At 37.3% G+C, this 14,312-nt stretch overlaps 1 protein-coding gene across 4 annotated transcripts in view; it reads left to right on the top strand.

Annotated features, from left to right (window-relative positions):
- The window catches only part of ZNF148 (zinc finger protein 148), a 40,713-nt gene that overhangs the window by 16,803 nt on the left and 9,598 nt on the right, over positions 1–14,312 (top strand). For 3 of the 4 annotated variants that reach the window (XR_014585729.1, XM_083840646.1, XM_083840647.1), the window contains exons 2-5: positions 2,880–3,225; positions 4,446–4,571; positions 7,542–7,665; positions 8,327–8,410. Coding sequence is in view for 3 of the 4 variants with exons in the window: in XM_083840646.1 (XP_083696772.1) it covers positions 2,896–3,225; positions 4,446–4,571; positions 7,542–7,665; positions 8,327–8,410 (664 nt within the window). In the remaining variant the exon portion in view is untranslated. The remainder of the gene's footprint in view (positions 1–2,879; positions 3,226–4,445; positions 4,572–7,541; positions 7,666–8,326; positions 8,411–14,312) is intronic. The other variant, XM_083840648.1, reaches the window with a different exon arrangement.

Here is a 14,312-nt window from a genome sequence, read left to right as displayed (position 1 = left end):
AAGGTGTATCCTGAGAGTGGATAAACTTGGGATAAAGGCTGAAACAAATAAATATATCTGCTTATTTTCCTTGGAGTCTATCTTTCATTCTACATATTTAACATGCCCTACCTAAGAAACCTTAGCTCCTTTGCACCATCCTTTATCAAATAGTGACTCCATGGGAGACAGATTCTCAAGAACTTGAGTTCCTTCTCGCATTTCTTACTTGACACAGGATCCTCCGCGCTGATCATATGATAAATTCACCCTTATTTTCTTTTAGGATCACTAAGGTCTGTTGCAAGATCTCTCTGGGAGACCTGCATTGGTAGAAAAAATGCAGCCTTTGTGCTATGCCAGGGTTTTTTTTTGTTTGTATTACTGCTGAGAAACTATCAGTATGGTTTCCCAGTTACCTTCCCAAAATACTTCATGGATTATATAATGTCTCTAGGTGGCTGTGTGGCATACCAGACATCAGTTTTCTCTTGAAGATGTGAAATCCCATTCTCTTACTATAAAGTGGATTAACTGGGAGTAAGCTTGTCACCCAGCACTACCTGAGCACTACCTGAGCTCGCTTTAAGGACATTAAGGAGTTGTCTGTACTTGAAGACAGATGCTTTGAAAATCAAGAGAAAGACTCCAAACTTCCTTGTGTTAAAATTGCAGAAGAACAAAAAAGGACAGATAACAAGCAAAAATGCTCTTAACAGAATTTTTCCTCTTCTGCTTCCATCACAGGCTTTTTTTGGTCTCTAAAATGTTTTTTTTTTTTTGCATAGGAAGGGAGATTATTAAAATTGTTGATGACATTGTCATATATAAACAGATTTAGTTTGGTGACTGTGTCCTCCTGACTTGCAGCAGCAGAAGGCTTATTAAAAAGACCTGTAATTTTCTGAAAAGCTTCTTTCTTTGGCATGCCGCTTAAATAGCTGAAACTCAGAGAAGTCAGCCCATGCTGGCTATCAGCTTTTCAATGAAGCAGTCAGAAATTTGGAACATCTCCTGATAGGGAATGGGAACAAATGTTGTTCCAATTCTGTGCTGTATGATGTGAGTTGCTACTAGAAGGTGTTAACGTGGAATTTTTAAATTTTATTTTTTTAGAAAAAACGAGTGAATTTTACTTTAGGAAGAAGATTAAGAGCTAATAGTAGTATTTGAAGCAAAGTATAATGTAGCAGAACTTCCAGATCTTTTTCAGCTGGTTCTCTGGTGGCTTGCGTTCCTACCCAGTATGCTAGGATCTCACCTGCAGAAAGGCTGCTCCGTGCTTTGTGAGCTCCCTGTAGTTCGGTACAAACAAATCTTCACAAAGGTTTAAGATGCATCAAGAATTTTCAGAAGATTTTCCTGGTGAAGAAAGCGCTTTGGAAAGCAATCAAACCAAGACTAGTAATTTAAATATTTGCTGTATACTCGTTTGATCCAATCGTTCAGCGAGCTGGTAGGCTGCTGGGCTGGCAGTGGGTTTGCAGGGGGCTGGCAGTGGGTTTGCAGGGGGCTGGCAGTGGGTTTGCAGGGGGCTGGCAGTGGGTTTGCAGGGGGCTGGCCCTGCCAGCTCTGGGCAGAGTTGCAGTGTCTTCAGGTTGTGAGCTGTCAGCTAGAGCTGGCTGGAAGGAAGCATAGCCTCCGACTCGAAACTGGAATGGAAAAGGAGCACTTGACCATGCTGCACGCTTACGGGGAGCGAATTTGCAGCTGGTGAGTGGTGAAGCACCACCATCCCGTTTATATTGTGATTCTGAATGTGACAAAATCCAAGGGGCTGGCGTAGCAGTCCCCAAGATACGCTCCCGTCTGCGCTTTGCCCTGCGCTGTCTGGCTCCGCTGTGCGGTGCTCCCACCCTGTGCTGTTGTGTAACCATTGCCGCCAGCTGTGGGACGAGGCAGGGGTGCAGGAGGGATGTCTGTCTGTGCGTCTGTCTGGAGCAGTGGACCAGAGCGCTGTGCAGCAGGTAGGAGTTAGGGGCCTGGGGACTAGCACAGAGGAGGCTGGCTCCTGGGACTCATGCAGGACACTGAGGAGAAGTTTTAGCCCTGCCATGCCACACATCCCACAGTGTGTAGGGAGGTCCGGAGGGCTGCGTCCTGTCCTAGCAAAGTCACATCACCTGAGAAACAGGGAGGGGACAAGTAGATGCTGCCACCGCCAGCCACAAAAGCCTGCTGCCCTGTGTTAGACAACAGTGAAGAAAGCCATGACACTTGTTGGAATATTCCACTTTGGTATCTGTGCATCATGAATCAGTGTAACTACCGGTATTGCTCTTCACGACTGGAATTAATGTTTCCTGACTAATGCGCCAGCTTAGCGGGTGTGAAAATGACTGCCCTTTTCATAAACAAATTGTACCTCTCTGTAGTCCTTCGTTGACGTGCACGCTTAGCCAGAAAGTTCTCTTTTCTCTCACTTAGGGATATTAAGATGTTCCTGCAGCTGTAGCATGCCCTGGGGTAGCTGTAACAAAAGAGCATGTAAAGAACAAGGAAATAAGGAGAGCTGGACCAGTATGACATTGGCGTTTCTCAGACAATCAAAGAAGAAAAAGAGAAAAAGGGGAAGAAGAAAACAAAAATTTTTGAAAGAATAAGGAGGAGGAGTTAGGTCTCATTTAATCTTAGGATTTTGCCAGCAATCGGAAGGCACCTTGTTATAAACCTTTTGTTTGAAAGTCTTCGTTGGTGTATACATGCATGTGTGTGAAAGGAGAATCGTTTCGTGTTGAAGCAAGGTATCCAACTCCCCGCTTCTGTTCAGATATCGATGTTAGGAGTGGAGTGCATGTATGTATGCTGAGTACTGGCCGGGGTCTTATAAATGTTTTTAAGTAAAAACTTGAAGCAAGAGCACCGATTGTAGATGTTTACTATTAAAACTTTCTTTGTAGGTTATTGCACTTAAGAATGAACATTGAAGACAAGCTGGGAGGATTATTTCTTAAATGTGGTGGCATAGACCAAATGCAGTCATCCAGGGCTATGGTAGGGATGGGTGCAGTATCTGACCAGTCCGGAGTATCGGGAGATCGGCAAGAGGCAGTGCTTCAAGATCGGACTATGGCGCACCAAGAAATTCTTGCGACAGACGAAGTGTTACAGGAAAGTGAACTTCGACAGCAAGAGATGATTTCACATGATGAACTCATGGTCCATGAGGAGACGGTAAAAAATGATGATGACATGGATGCGCAAGATAGACTTCCTCAAGGGCTGCAGTATGCTGTTAATGTCCCTGTAAGCAATTTCTTTGTGAAATATTGGAGGAATTACTAGGGAGCTTGATCTGATAGTCTTATCCTACTCTGGCAAGAATCTATTAATTGCTTGTTTGGATTTTGATTATCAAAATATTTATGAATAGATGCTCGTTATGAAAATGTCATTTGCCTCTGGCTGCGGACAAATTTTTCCAATTAAGTATAATCTTTAAGTATCTGTTTTATAAATATTTTATAATCAGGCTGTTGCCATAGAATTAACGAGTTAAATTGTGCTCTTTTAAATACATTTAATGTTCAAGGGTAACTACAAACCAGAATAAATAGCGTTATGAAAAGTTGCATACTGTTTATGCTGTTGATAGTGCTATTTAGTTTCTTTTGATATAGGAAGCATCTTCTTATATGTTTTCAAGCTATGTGGACGCTTAGCAATTGCATTCACGCTGCAGGTTGGACTGTGACACTTCATACATGACCATAAATATGTCCCTCCTTGAGATCTAATAGAAAGTTTCCCTCATCTTGTCCAGAGAGAATGCAGGTGACTTCCTTTTGAAAACAGAACGTCTGTCTGTAAAGCAGCACACCATCACTGTTAGCTGTCAAACATAAAGGATAATTACAAGGACTTTAAAAGCGGATAGCCTTATCTGTGAAGAATAATCCTTGGAAAGGTAGCGTTGTTAAAACACTACTCTGTTAGCTGTAGATCAGGCAGCTCAGCTGTTAGAAAAATGTAAGAGTATCTTGCTCTTCATTAAAGTTCACAATAGGTCAAGAAATATTTTTGGAAAAAAAAATCCCATCATTAGCAATATTTTTGTTTTCTTTAAAAGTACTTCTGTCTTAAATATATAATAAACTATTCCGTTAAATCTTGCATTGACAGTACACGGACTAAAGTAAAATAGGTGTGAAAAGCTGAATGGTTTTACAGATGGAAGTGATTTTAATATAAGAACTGATCTCAAAATCACCACAGATCAGAAGGAAAAAAGACTTTGGGAGATGAATGAAAGGATACATCAAAATGTCACTGTAGAAATTAACTATGCCCTTTTTACTTAATATACTTATTATTCCTTTCACTTAAATTTCTGAAAGAATGAAGCCACAAGATAATTCCCTTAGAAAAAGGTTTTCTGTTTCAGCAGTTTGTCATCTTCTAAAATTGAAAAATTGCTTTTCTGTAGTGAGAACCTTACCTGAAACTGGCACTTGGTATCTTAACAGATCAGTGTAAAGCAAGAAATTACCTTTACTGATGCATCTGAACAACAGAAACGAGACAAAAAACAAATACGAGAGCCAGTAGATTTGCAGAAAAAGAAGAAAAGAAAACAGCGTTCACCAGCAAAAGTAAGACATTGATTTGGCAAAACCAAGATTAAAAGAACCTGAAGATTGGGTTGACTATGACTAATTTCATTAGCATTTGAAGTAGTTAGGCTGGAAATTGTTTGTTTGCTCAGTAAAGATGCAGTTCTGAAGTTTACCAGAGACCCAAATCAAAACCTGATATAACAGTGTTTTTCTTTGAACTCTTTTTAGCAACATGAACCCTTGACATATTTTAACATCTGTCTCTCCAGGGAGTTCTCTCCAAATATTTTTTTTAAATTATGAGTCAGTAGCTTTGTAGACAACCTATAAATCATTACTCTGTATCAGTCTAATAATAGTTGTGCTTTTCTGTGAGCCTGACAATTTTATATGCTTTATGCATAGTGAAAAGTTTTTAAAAAGAAATCTAAAATGGTAGTTTGGAAAATTCTAAAAAGTTACTAATATATATAAAATAATCTACCGGTAGGGAATATTCCTGTGGTCATAATCATCTTCATATATGTATTTATTGATATCAAAAATTCTTATGATAGCTGCTGGTTTGTTACTTCAAAAATTGTATTGTAGATCCATTCATGAAGAGTATGTATCCCTATATGTCTGAAAATGTAGATTTTCTTCTGTTGAGAGCCACTTCAGATAAAAACAGAATCATTTCACCTCATGAGGTAGCAGTGTTATACCTTATAGCAACTCTGCAAATCCATCTTCAGATTTAAAATAGAACATATGCTGGATGCTCTGATAGGTAAAAATCGGTTATATGTCATCACACAGAAGCCCTAAAATAAGCCTACTCTGAAACGAACCTAGACCGTTTATGCATTGAAGCAAAACTCAGCCTAACACCACGAAGAATTCCAAAAACTCCTGCTTGTTATCCTGGGATTGGGACCCTTCAGTCCTCCTCAAAGCACTGTGGTATTCTTGGAAAGTTGACAAATTGTATCAAATTGGGTGTGGAAGCAAGTTCCAAATCCTTTGCATCAAGGTATTTGTCCTTTTGATAGAGAAAGGAGATGTAGGTCGAATCCCCTCCACAGATCACTTCCATGGAAACATTGCAAGGTAGGAGAGGCATGTGTCCCTCTTTCTACAGACATATACTTGCATGCTTCCTTTTTATCTTCCAGTCTGTCAGTGCCATTCTTTTGAGATAACAAAAGATTGAAAAATGATCAGGAGAATTGTTAAACAGGTTCTTTTTCAGTCTCTCTTCCCCTTTTTTCAAGCTTGTCAGAGTAGAATGGCAGGATGAAGCTGAAGGGCTGACATAGGTGAGAGCCTTCTGCAGTCTGAGTTAGTGCTCCCAGAGTAACAGGGTTGATTTTTCCATCCATACAGCAGCTGGGACTTTTACAAATGGAAGTCAATTAATATACTAAAACGTTTGAAATTTTGTTCTATTAATCTAGTCATCATATACATAAAAAGTCAGTAGCTCTTATGAATCCTATCTACTTTTCCCCCTTCCATGCACACACACATGCACAAGCACACAAATGCATGCATGTACACACACACGCGCTGTTGTTACTTTTATTATGAAAACTGCCCAAGTTTTCTTGACTTAAGACATGGTGCAATGAATGGATGCAGTGGAAGAGCTCAGGGTTAGTTTGCACAATTATTCTAAAAATTTCAATATATGAAAAAAATCATAACAGGTATTTCAATTTATTTTAAATAACCAGTTAGTGTTTCATTAGTTGAATGCTGTTACAGTACCTAATTTTTATAGTTGTCTGTATCAGAGACTTACTGGAGCTGTAACATACCAACCTTACAAACGTATGAATGTGCTTGTCCTTCAGAGTGAATGCGCAACAATTTGCTAGCTGAGACTTTCACTCTTGCTGATTTTTTAATGCAGCAAAATTAAAAATTGTTTTAAGTAGATCCTATAGTATTTGCTACTGTTGCAGAGATACTTCATTTATTCTGACTCCCTTTCTCATCGCTATCATTATCATAAAACCTTAAACATCATAGCTAATCAAAATGCAGATGTGTTTCCCCAGCAGATTTTTATTTTATATTTTTTAATAACAAGGGACTAAATGTTTTATTTAAGGTTATTTAAGCGCTTCTTTGTAGTTCTGTTTTCAGTTAAGTAAGACTTCTGGAAATGTAATTTGTTTACTGGTTTTCTTATGCTCTTGCCAGAGATGATAGAGAGTTTGGGTGTGGGTGGTTTTTTTTTTTTTTTTTTTTGACAAATTAGAGCAAACCTGTAATGAGCTTTATTGAATAAGATATGGTGTAATTTTTTTTTCAATTAATTTTTTCAACTTTATATTAAAAGAGCTGCTTTGACATCAAAGCATTTGGGTGTGGAAAGTTGAATTTGTCAAGGAGATGCTCTAACATGTATATTGAGTGAGCAATATTTTATTGAGTGAAAACCTTGGGAGAAGAATAATCCCATTTTCTTGGTTGTTTGGCTTTGGGGTTTTAGTTTTTAAAATATAATGTTGTCTCCAAGATTGCTGGTATTATGTAGATGTAGGTAATTTGTATGACTATCTTGGATAATTTGTATGTTTCTTTGCAAATTGCAATAATGATTTGAAAAAAGAACATAACTTTTCACTTTTGCTTTAAAATGTGAATATCCATGGTTCAGTGCCCAGAGGTGGTTTGGTTACTTTGCGTCCTTTCCAACAGACGGACAAAGTAAACAGTAGCATATAAAATGACTCAGCTGTGAATAGGGAAGCTCTAGGTTGATTTTCTGTGAGATGCTTTTGCCTCCGTCCTGTTGAAATACTTCTTAACGTACAATGAGACACGAGTTGGATTGGACTGCAATTGGAAATGTAAGCTAGAAGCCTAACATGTAGCTTTATAGAAATTAGCATTGTTTTACCTGAAATACTTAAATTTTCTGCATCGAAAAAATGTTTTTTTGTTTTTTTTTTGTAGTTAATAAGACATCTTTAGAGGGTAGTGTGAGAACAAATTTTACTCTTTTTAAAATAGATCCTTACAATAAATGAGGATGGATCACTTGGTCTGAAAACCCACAAATCTCATGTTTGTGAGCATTGCAATGCTGCCTTTAGAACCAACTACCATTTACAGAGACATGTCTTCATTCATACAGGTACTGCTTGACTTCAAATTTGTCTTTTCTACTATATAAAGGGTTGTTTACTTATGTTAAAATGTTTTCAGCTATATGCGGATTTCATTTTTAAGACTGTAGCAACCTTGGCATCTAAGCTTAGAGATTCCATGCACCAAAGTGTCAAAAGAATACCAGGAAAAAAAAATCAACATATGTTTAATCAACTGAAGACCTAACTGTTTACAAGGTTTCTTTTCTTTCTTTATCAGAAAGTAATGGGTTGACTTGTAGCCTAAGTGCCAAAATTGACCCCTTTGTAAAATGTGCTCCGGCTGCTTATTTGCCTGATGAGGTATCTCTCTGGTTCGGAGAAGTGAAAAAGGTACTTACCATTATAATAGCTTGCCAGTATCCTGAATGCAGTCTTATGCCAGCATCATGATTGATTTTGTTCATGAGGATGTTACAGCCATTTCAGATCACTCTTCCATGCTAGTCTCAATGTGATTCTTAGGATCATGGAAACAATTCTGGAGTTCATATACTTAGTAAGGCTAATGTTTTTTGGTACTAGAGTATTTTTGGAATTTGCTCAGATGCTGGTTTCTTATAAAGATTTTAATATTCCTCAAAAGTAGTTATCAGAAACAACACTGTGTAGTTATTAACTTATGGATGTGGAATTATATTGTTCAAGGTGAAAAACCATTTCAGTGCAGTCAGTGCGACATGCGTTTCATACAGAAGTACCTGCTACAGAGGCATGAGAAGATTCATACTGGTGAGTATAGTGCCTTGAGTATCTTTACTGGCGTGCTTAAAAACTGTTTCCCCACTCAGGCAAGGTTTTGGATAAGAAGTATGCAGCCTAAAACCCTGTTGTAGTTTGTTTTGACTTAACAAATGTTATAAAACTTTAAAAAACAAATTACCTTTGTGCTTTCAACGTGTTCCACTTTTCTGTGGCTGTAAAGTGAGTATAAACTGTAATAAGCAATTTTGAAAGTAGTCTCTATAAATAATCCCAGAGTGACAAATTTTGAAGTTTGCGTGTTCATGAAAAACAAGGTTTATTAAGCATTTGTATCTTTTGTTGTATCAATTTAATGTGAACAACAGGGACTTCCAAATCATATTTTAGTAGATTTTTCTTTTTTTTTTTTTGATTTCTTTTGGAATTTGATGGATAAGTGCCAGGACTAAAATGGCCAAAATGCCTAACCCCAAAGGTATTAGTATCAGCTTTACTTCTCACTTTTTTTTTTGAAAGGTTTAATTCAGAACTGTTCTAAAAATAAGAGCTTTAGTTTAAAAATATCGTAGGTCAAGTAAGGCCTGAATTTTTAAGCCAAATAGAGTTAAAGTTTACACATGTTTATTTTTTATCTTGTTGCACCGCACAAAACCACATTCTTTAACAGGTTTGGCTTCATTGGGTTTTTGGCATTTTGGTGCATGGCCTTTCAATCCCTCTTTAAATATTTTGTAATATGGTCCCTTTGGACTAGATGCCAACTTCTCAGCCTCTTTTACAGAAAAGCAGAGCTGGTGAATGTGCACAGTGTTTCTTGGCTCTAGCATTTAAGTGGATATGAAAGCTACTAACACGCAGCGCAGTGTGTGCATGTGTAAGAGTCAAGAGGAAGAAAAATCTCTGCAAAATGAATTTTCAGAGCAGTGTACAGGGAGTTGCATGCACAAGTGCCCTGTTGTTTATGGGATTTTTGTATCCTAGGTTGCCATGAGTCCAGACTAAGTAGGTTTCCTTCAGCCAGTCAGCCACAGAAGAGTCCTCCATTCTTCTGTCCCAAGTCTTTGTTCTGTTCATAGTCTTGCCTCTGGCCCTGAATTGGTGAACCATGCAGCCTTCACTTTGTGTAGATATTATTCTTGAAAAGAATGCTCATTTACTCTATGTTGTCTGTTTATCTGCCCCCGACTCCAAAAAGAAAAGGCAAATTTTTTTTCTTCACATTTTTCAGAGTTTTTTTTTTTTTCCATGATGATTATTCCCTGTACGTGGCTTTGAAAATGAGAGTTTGGGCAACGTAGTTAATTAACACTTGACTGAAAATATTTTTTTTAACTGCATTTGATTATCTTTTAAAATTCAATTTCTAGTTCAAATGACAATTCTGCTGCATTGATTGTAAGCTTTGGAGGCAGGGTTGGGTCTGGCGTTGGTGGGACTTTTATTTTTCAGCTCTTATATACATAAGTCTGTCTAGCAGAGAAAGATCCGCCATTTAACAACTTACCTATTTAGTTTCTAGGAGTTATCGCTAGTCATCGCTAGTTTCCAGTAGACAAACATCTTTCATCTTTAGTGAGATTGTAGTTACTGAATATATACGACTTATTCTGAAAAAAAAGAAAAACACAGATTTTATTTTTTTTACCCCCCCCAAACAAAACAAAACAAAACAACAAACAAACAAAAAAAACAAACAAAAAAACACAACACAACCTTTTTGAAGTTCACTTAGTAAGTATTTGACTAGAGCTCTGTTTTAGGGCCTGGCCCAGTATAGCTAATTGTCATTCTGTGTGCCCATCTGTGCTTTCACTTCGCTGTGACAATATATTCACTCCTGGGCCATAGCTGTTTGCTTAGTAGTATTCTGTTCTGCAGAACTGCATATTTGAACCCATCCAGAAAAGGGGAATTTTCAGTTTGCTTCTCTGACATGGAGGTGAACACTGGGTCCATGGTTTTTGCTTTGATGGAAGTAAAGGAAAGCTCTCTTTGTATTACTTGTACTCTGAGAAATATTCCTTATACATTCTGTTGTAGTTTTTCTTTTTATTTTGCATTTTTAATCTCTGCCTGTTTTTAGCACCAGTTTTTGTACATTGTTCAAAATACCAATGAATAACATATGCTTCTAATTTTTTTAAAGTTGTTTATCAAATTTTCAAGTTCATTATTTTAAGAGAATCAAAGATGGCAGTTATACATAGAAGCCCCATTTTATGCCTCTCCCAAGCCCTGAATTTAGAGGTGCTCCATCTAGTTCCAGTCTGATTTGAATTCGGTTCTTTGAACCACTCTGTCAAATGAAGTGTGATGATGGAGGTAGGAAGCAATCAATGAACAGCCTTATTCTGTGTAAATAATTAAATAGTTGCATCTAAAAGCAGACATTACATTAATACAAAATTCACTTTCTAGAAACAATTGTATATAAAGGAGGGCAGCAGTGCTTAGATCCTTGCTGCCGAACTTGTCACTAATGATACAGAAAATTGCCATTTCAGCTGTGAGAAAATGAACAGTCATTGGCACACAAATAATTTCATATTTTGCGTTTACTAGGCTCATGAAGATATCAGATTTTTTTTCAAGTATAGCTGCTTTATTTTTGCTTAGAGATGTTTCCATAGACGTTACCCACTCATGCATTCATGTGTCCTAATTCTGTAAGCCACCCTACTTTCCATTTTAAACACACACACAAAAAAGATTACATTAAAAAAAGACAAACAAACAAGAAAACAGCATTGGTGGCTAACCGTTCAAGTGCCTTATTATTCTGTCATGCTGCTTTTTATTGCCTTCTTTTATATTTTATCATTTGTATTTTGTCTGTTTAGATTTTAAACTGCCCTGGAGATTTGCTGCTATAATTGTTAGAGATTTCATACACATAGTAGTTGCAACCATGCTTTATAAATAGTTCTACTGCTCAGTTGTAACATATTTCCAGTCTAGACACAAAACATAGGCTGCTGTTGTAAATAATGTATATAATTATTTTGTTATAATTTAAATTTTTGATTTTTTTTCTACAAATGATTTTTTCCTAGTCACTAATGCATTTCAGAAAAGTATATTTTGGATTCTCCCTACGTTACCAGAAGGTTTTTATTAATGAACTCCATTTGCAATATATCCTATTCTAAAAGTACAACAAAATTTCAGAATGCACCGGAAGTTTCAGGCTTCTGCTAGGAAGAAAGTATTACAGGATGCTTATCTTCATACTAATTTTTAATCTTTTTCTAATACTATCTTCCTTATGAAGATTAAAGCAAGAATTAAGCATGGTATCAGTTACACAAAATGTGTCTTAATTTTACTTCCAGTGTTCTGGAATTCTGCTGGAAGGTATTATTTTCTGTGTGGTCCTAGTTAGTTGAAGGGAGTGTTCCCAAACTTTTCTTCCTATTGAGGCATGGCCAGCAGTGCCCTGATACGTCCCCTCAAGGTCTCCAAAACAGCAGTCGCCTGCTCCTGTCCCACCCCTGGGGTTTGGAAGCTGTTTCGCAGCGGTGCACGGTCTGGCACAGGCGCTGCTGCTGCCAGAGGTAACGCCTTTGCCATCTCGCCATCGCTGCTGGGAATACGCTGTAGTGAAAAAACTGACCCCCCTGTTTAAGCCCAGTTAAGCCTAGGAAAGGGAATAGATAGCGGTTAGTCTTTTGCCAGTAAATAGCCAGCTTGTTAAGGACGCTGGGACCCTTGCCTTACAGAGATGGGTGTGAGGCTGAAGGTAAGTGCACCCACGAAGCGGTCTGCATTCGAGCCTCCCTGGGATACAGGAGAGCTCCACGGAGGGCTGCTCTGCACTACAGGACTGAGCAGTCTCGCTTCTCTGGCTTGGTTCGGCTTCTGTGGAGGCTCAGGGCAGTCTGCATCCCAAACAGCATGGTGCTGCTCTGGGAAGAGTTTAGGAGACTGAAAACAGACTTCCAGACGACATAACAAGAGTTGTTCTAAGGGGGTGATTTAAATGAAGCACCAAGTGGAATAGTGGAGAAAAGGAAAATAAAACATAAAGTAAAAAGGATTAAGTAATAGTCTTTGGGAATGGAAGGGGTTGGTGTATAACAGTAGAACAGCAAGACCTAAAACTCTTGCCTCATCTTTCTTAAAAGTGCAGACAGGGTTTTGAATTTGACTGAGAAAGCCGTAACAGGCTTGGTGCAAGTAAAACACCATAGTAGTAGGTATGCCTAACAAATAAAGAGAACATGGCAAGAATGAAACTGGAATTTGAAAGTAAAGGAATAGGCCAGAGAGGAGGATTTGCTTGTAGACAGTATGAGTGAGGATTACGTGGTAGGTGCTGCAATTCATAGAGGGTGCTGAAAAGATCAAAATTTTATGGTGTTTATTAGTAAGCAAGATATGGTGAAGCTGGTCTCGGACTGAAAGTGAAAGAAGAGAGAGGATGCTGAGGTTGTGAAAAAGAATGGATGGTAGATCTTAGGAGGGGAGATAATTTGATCTAGGAGAGAATAAATTGGAATTATTTCATCCAAGAAAAGGTTTGGTTGACAAGCCACATGGAGAGGTAAGAATTAATAACTGAAAATTGGGCATAGGCTTACAGAGAGAGATTTAGAAGTTGCTTGGAATTAAGAAGGTTGAAACTCTGGGCATTAATGATATGACAAGGAGCAAACGTGTGGGTGAGGCATCTATTTTCCATTTTAGTTTCTATAAGTACTGGCATCTTATTTTAAGGTGTAGTCATATCAATAGTATTTCTATTTATAGAAGGATGTGGCTGAATTTATCCGTTCTAAACAGAAAATAATAATGAAATAAAATTAATATAATTTTATTTATCATTAATAATTTGTTAATGCTATTTAGTAAATTAATTTTTCAGGGAAAAAAAAAAACTACCTCAGAAAAAAATAACAGTCTGCATATTCCTGGAAACGGAAGATAGATATTTTATATCCCAAAAATCTGCAGTACAGCATCCAGAACAAAGAGGATGTTGAATGATTTTGCCAAGACATTTCCTTATGACTGCATCAATTCAGAAGACTTTTTAGTAAATACTAAGGGGAAAGATGACTGTTTTTCAGGATGAGTTCTGTTAAATAATAGTGGACTTTTGTAAAATCAAAACTGACTTTTCAACACATTTGGAATTGTTCAGTTTTGTTCGAGAAACTAAGAAAGTAAACGTATGATAAGGAAAATGTAAGGCAAAAGTTAAAGGAAGTAAAAACAGCTACTGCACGTTCTGAAAGGACCATTGCAAGGCTTTGTGAGAAAAAATAAGGGGAGGAGTACTAAAGGTGAATGCAGGGCAATAAATAATTTTTAACTAATATCTCATGAAAGTGAAAAAACAAAACAACCAAACAAAACCCTATTTGCCTTTGTCAGTTCAGCTACAGAGGTTTTCCTTTTTTATTTTTTTAATTAATTGCAATTTTAAAATGAATTTTGGTTCCAACCGAAATAGTAAATTTGTTTCAGAGCAGTTATTTCAATTTCACAAACAGATAAGGGGAAAGAAAAAAGTGAAAATACAGAGTATCCTACAAAATTCTAAATCAACAGCTTGAAAACACATAATTCTCTTCTAGATGGGAAAGGATTGAGTTAAATGAGTTGGTGAGAGAATTAAGGTATTTTTTAGATAATCCTCTAACCTTCCTAAATCATTGCTAAATAATTTTTAGGGCATTTTTGTAGTTCTTCATTTGTTAGGTTTAAGACAGATACTTGCACCTGCATTAGAAAAAAGAGAAAAAGCATTTTAAAGGTGGATTTTTTAAAATCATTTTCTTTAGTGTAAAGATTTACAGTAATTTGGAAGCATCAGCTTGTGAGTGCTGGGAGTACTGTGATGTGAGCAAGCTGTAATTTGTTTTTCAGTAGCAACAGTCTAAATCCTCTTTATTACTTCTGTTAGAGAATGTAATATTTGACCTGG

This window comes from Anser anser, assembly GCF_964211835.1.
Source record: "Anser anser genome assembly, chromosome: 6".
Classification (NCBI taxonomy): Eukaryota; Metazoa; Chordata; class Aves; order Anseriformes; family Anatidae; genus Anser; species Anser anser.
Note: the sequence above shows the minus strand (reverse complement) of the source record. Positions and strands in the feature narration are given on the sequence as shown.